Here is a 3,612-nt window from a genome sequence, read left to right on the forward strand (position 1 = left end):
GGAGCGCAGCAGCCCTCCCGCCGCAGGTTCGGATCCTATATAGGGATGACCGGTGCGCTCACAGCGCTCACTGGCTGAGCGCGGTGCGGTCGGTCTCAAAAAGGACAAAAAATAAAAAATAAAAAAAAATAGGGTGGAGCCCATGGCACACTTGGGAGAGTGCGGCGCTGGGAGCGCAGCAGCGCTCCTGCCGCAGGTTCGGATCCTATATAGGGATGACCGGTGCGCTCACAGCGCTCACTGGCTGAGCGCGGTGCGGTCGGTCTCAAAAAGGACAAAAAATAAAAAATAAAAATAAATAAAAAATTAAAAATTAAAAAATTAAAAATTAAAAAATTTAAAAAATATATCATTAAGAAACAGGGAAGCCATAGCCTGGCAAAAACATTCACAATGCATATGTCTAACGATGGAATTTCATTCAGATTATATAAAGAACATGCATAATTCAATAATAAAAAGAAAGATAACCAACTTTTAAAAATGGTTAAAGATTTGAACAGACACTTCACAATTGAAGATATAGCAATGGCCAATAATTATATGAAAAAGTGCTTCAATGTCATTAGTCATCAGGGAAATGCAAATTAAAGCCACAATGAGATGCCATTAAACACTCACAGAAATGGCCAAAATCAAAAATACTGACACCACCAAAATCTAGTGAAGATGTGAAGCAAAAAGAATACTCATATGCTGCTGTTGAAGTATACAAGTGTGCAAGCACTCTGTAAACAGTTTGGCAGTTTATTATAAAGTTAAAACATGGACTAGCAATTCCAGTCCTAGGTATTTGCTCAAGAGAAATGAAAACATATGCCCACAGACACAAAAATGTTCACAGCAACTTATAATGGCTCCAAACTAGAAACCACCCAAATGTCCATCAATAGAAAAATGAATAAACAAATTGTGGTATATTCATTTAATGGAATACCACTCAGCAATAAAAAAGAAATACACTACTGATACATGCAACAAAAATGAACCTTAAAAACATTCGAAGTGAGAAAAGTCAGATGCAAAAAAGTATATCATATGATTCAATTTATATGAAGTTTTAAAATAGGCAAAACTAACTTATGGTGACAGAAGTTGATAAAATGGTTGCCTCAGGTTGAGTGGTGGGTTGGGGGCCAGTTGGCACAGGGAACGTCTGGGGGTGGTGAAAACATTCTATGTTTTGATAGGAATGTGGACTACATAGGGAGGTGCACTTGTTAGAATTCAGTGAATCATAAACTTAAGTCCTATGCAAATTATACCTCAATTTAAAAAAAAGATGCATAGTTAAATGGGTCACGCAGAAAATTTCAACACATTAGAAATCTCTGGTATTACTGACTTTATACTAAGTAAAAGTAAATTTGAACTAAATAAATTTATATATATAATTTTTTAATCTTTGAAAAAATGTTTTAACTTATAAAATATTTTTTTCATAGTACCAATAGACTTGAAGGCCTACTTCACTTTCACATTTATACTTGGTTTCTAGAAAGCAGAATCCCCTTTTCTCATTATACTACTCTAAGGTCAATATGTAATAATTAGAGATAAAATGAGAATATGCAATAATGATTACAGTCATACAGTTTTAGCTGTATGTGGCTGGTGATATGAAGAGGTGGCTAAAAAGAAGAGTCATCTCACTGTATACACAGTTCAGTATATTTCTCCTGCAAAATAACTGCCATGAGACAGATTCTAGAGACTAATGAACACAAGTCAACTGCATCAATCTTACCTAGTACTGGAACCACAGCATAACAAGATGCCAAGAATGCTTCTGTGGGAATGCCACTGTCTTCCAGAAGTTCGATGTCACTAAAGCTAAAAAATTTGGTGATATGGAGGAGGAAATATTGAAAATACATCAGCACTCTGAAGTTCACAGAAACTGCTGCCCCTCTGTAAGGCCAATCATTTGACCTGATTTCACAGATATGCCCCAGTTTTTGTTTTTCTATTATAATACAGTCTAATAAAATAATTTTCCAAAGATAATTCACCAAAGAAAGCTAAAGAATCATTTGACCTGATTTCACAGATATGCCCCAGTTTTTGTTTTTCTATTATAATACAGTCTGATAAAATAATTTTCCAAAGATAATTCACCAAAGAAAGCTAAAGTTTGTTCACAGAGTATACCTTACAGTCCAATTCCTTCTCATCCACTGTTCAGATAAGGTAAACAGTAAAGCAGAAACTTGGTATACCATATGCTCTATTCTCTTAGAATACGCCATCACCTGAAAGGAATACCACGACTGATTTTCCAGAAGGAAAGCTCATATCAAACTGTCAGTGATTTTAGAAGGTCTAGAATACCTGGTGTTCATCGTACTAAAGAAAGTTGGGATAACTTCTTTGCCTTCTTCCCAGTGGGATTCTGGAGAGCAACTGGAGTCAGATCTAGGCTGTGCTAAATTGCTATCATGATTTCCCAGGTTTTCCTCTTCATTTTCCTTCATTATTTCACGTTGGACTGGAAAGTAGAAGATACCTTTTCTAACATATATTTACTATAAAAATTAATACATATTCATTGTCAAAAATTTCTAAAACACAGAAAAGTATACAGAAATAAAAATCTGTGAAATACTATACAAATACACATATACATACATATACACACAAACAAAATCAGGCTTCAATTGATTGATTTATACCCTTCTTGTTTTTACTGAACAGTACATCATGAATATTTTCATTATCATTCAATACTCTTCAAAAACAAGATATTAATAACCATGTGATACTGCATCATGCCCATGTGGAGGGCACTTAGGTGGTTTCCAAAATTTTATTATTACAAATGCAGTTAATCCTCATTATTAGCGTATTCTGTACTTGTGAATTTGCCTATTTGCTATAATTTGTTTGTAACCCCCAAATCAATACTTTCGGCACCTTTGTAGGCATTTGTGAACATGTGCAAAGTGGTGAAAAATCTGCCGCACATTCCTAGCTGAGGGAGAACAAGGTGATGCTCTGGTTTCTTGTTTCAGCTCTCATAAACAAATGTCTTTATGTAGTCCACATTTTTTGCATGTTTGTGAATTCTGTTGTTGATTTTGCTGTTTAAAAGGGCCCCCATATGTAGTGCCACCTAGTGTTCCTAAGCACAAGAAGGCTCTATGTGCTTTAGGGACAAAATATGCATATTAGATAAGCTTCATTCAGGTATGAGTCATAGTGCTGTTGGCTGAATGAATCAACAATATGTTAATGAATCATCAATATGTATTAAATAAGGTGTCTTTAAACAGAAACACACATCAAACAAGATTATATATTAATGAGTCAACAGAAATGTTATGTCCAAAGGCTTGTAGGAACTTCACCCTGTATTTCTCCAAGGAGGAACAGTTTGATATTTGCTAATTCAGTGTTTGTGGTGACTTTATAAAACATAACTACTGCAAATAATGAGAATTAACTGTAATGCCATAAAGAGAACCCCTGACCACAGACCTTTGTACTTAAATCTGACTATTTCCTGGAGACAAATTCCTACAAGTAAAATTACTGGGTCAAATAAATGACAGTACTGTTTTTTTTTTTTTGTCTTTTTCCGTGTCCGGCAACGGATCGCAACCCTCAGTGTTG

At 35.2% G+C, this 3,612-nt stretch overlaps 1 protein-coding gene across 1 annotated transcript in view; it reads right to left on the reverse strand.

The window, feature by feature from the left end:
* The window catches only part of LOC103605722 (putative protein PLEKHA9), a gene marked incomplete at its 3' end in the record, with an annotated part of 14,104 nt that overhangs the window by 2,044 nt on the left and 8,448 nt on the right, over positions 1 to 3,612 (reverse strand). Inside the window, exons 5-6 of the mRNA XM_008590350.1 lie at positions 2,332 to 2,488; positions 1,734 to 1,833 (exon numbers count right to left, since the gene is read on the reverse strand). Coding sequence (XP_008588572.1) covers positions 1,734 to 1,833; positions 2,332 to 2,488 — 257 coding nt within the window. The remainder of the gene's footprint in view (positions 1 to 1,733; positions 1,834 to 2,331; positions 2,489 to 3,612) is intronic.

This window comes from Galeopterus variegatus, unplaced genomic scaffold (genome assembly GCF_000696425.1).
Source record: "Galeopterus variegatus unplaced genomic scaffold, G_variegatus-3.0.2 Scaffold6016, whole genome shotgun sequence".
In the NCBI taxonomy this organism is placed as follows: domain Eukaryota; kingdom Metazoa; phylum Chordata; class Mammalia; order Dermoptera; family Cynocephalidae; genus Galeopterus; species Galeopterus variegatus.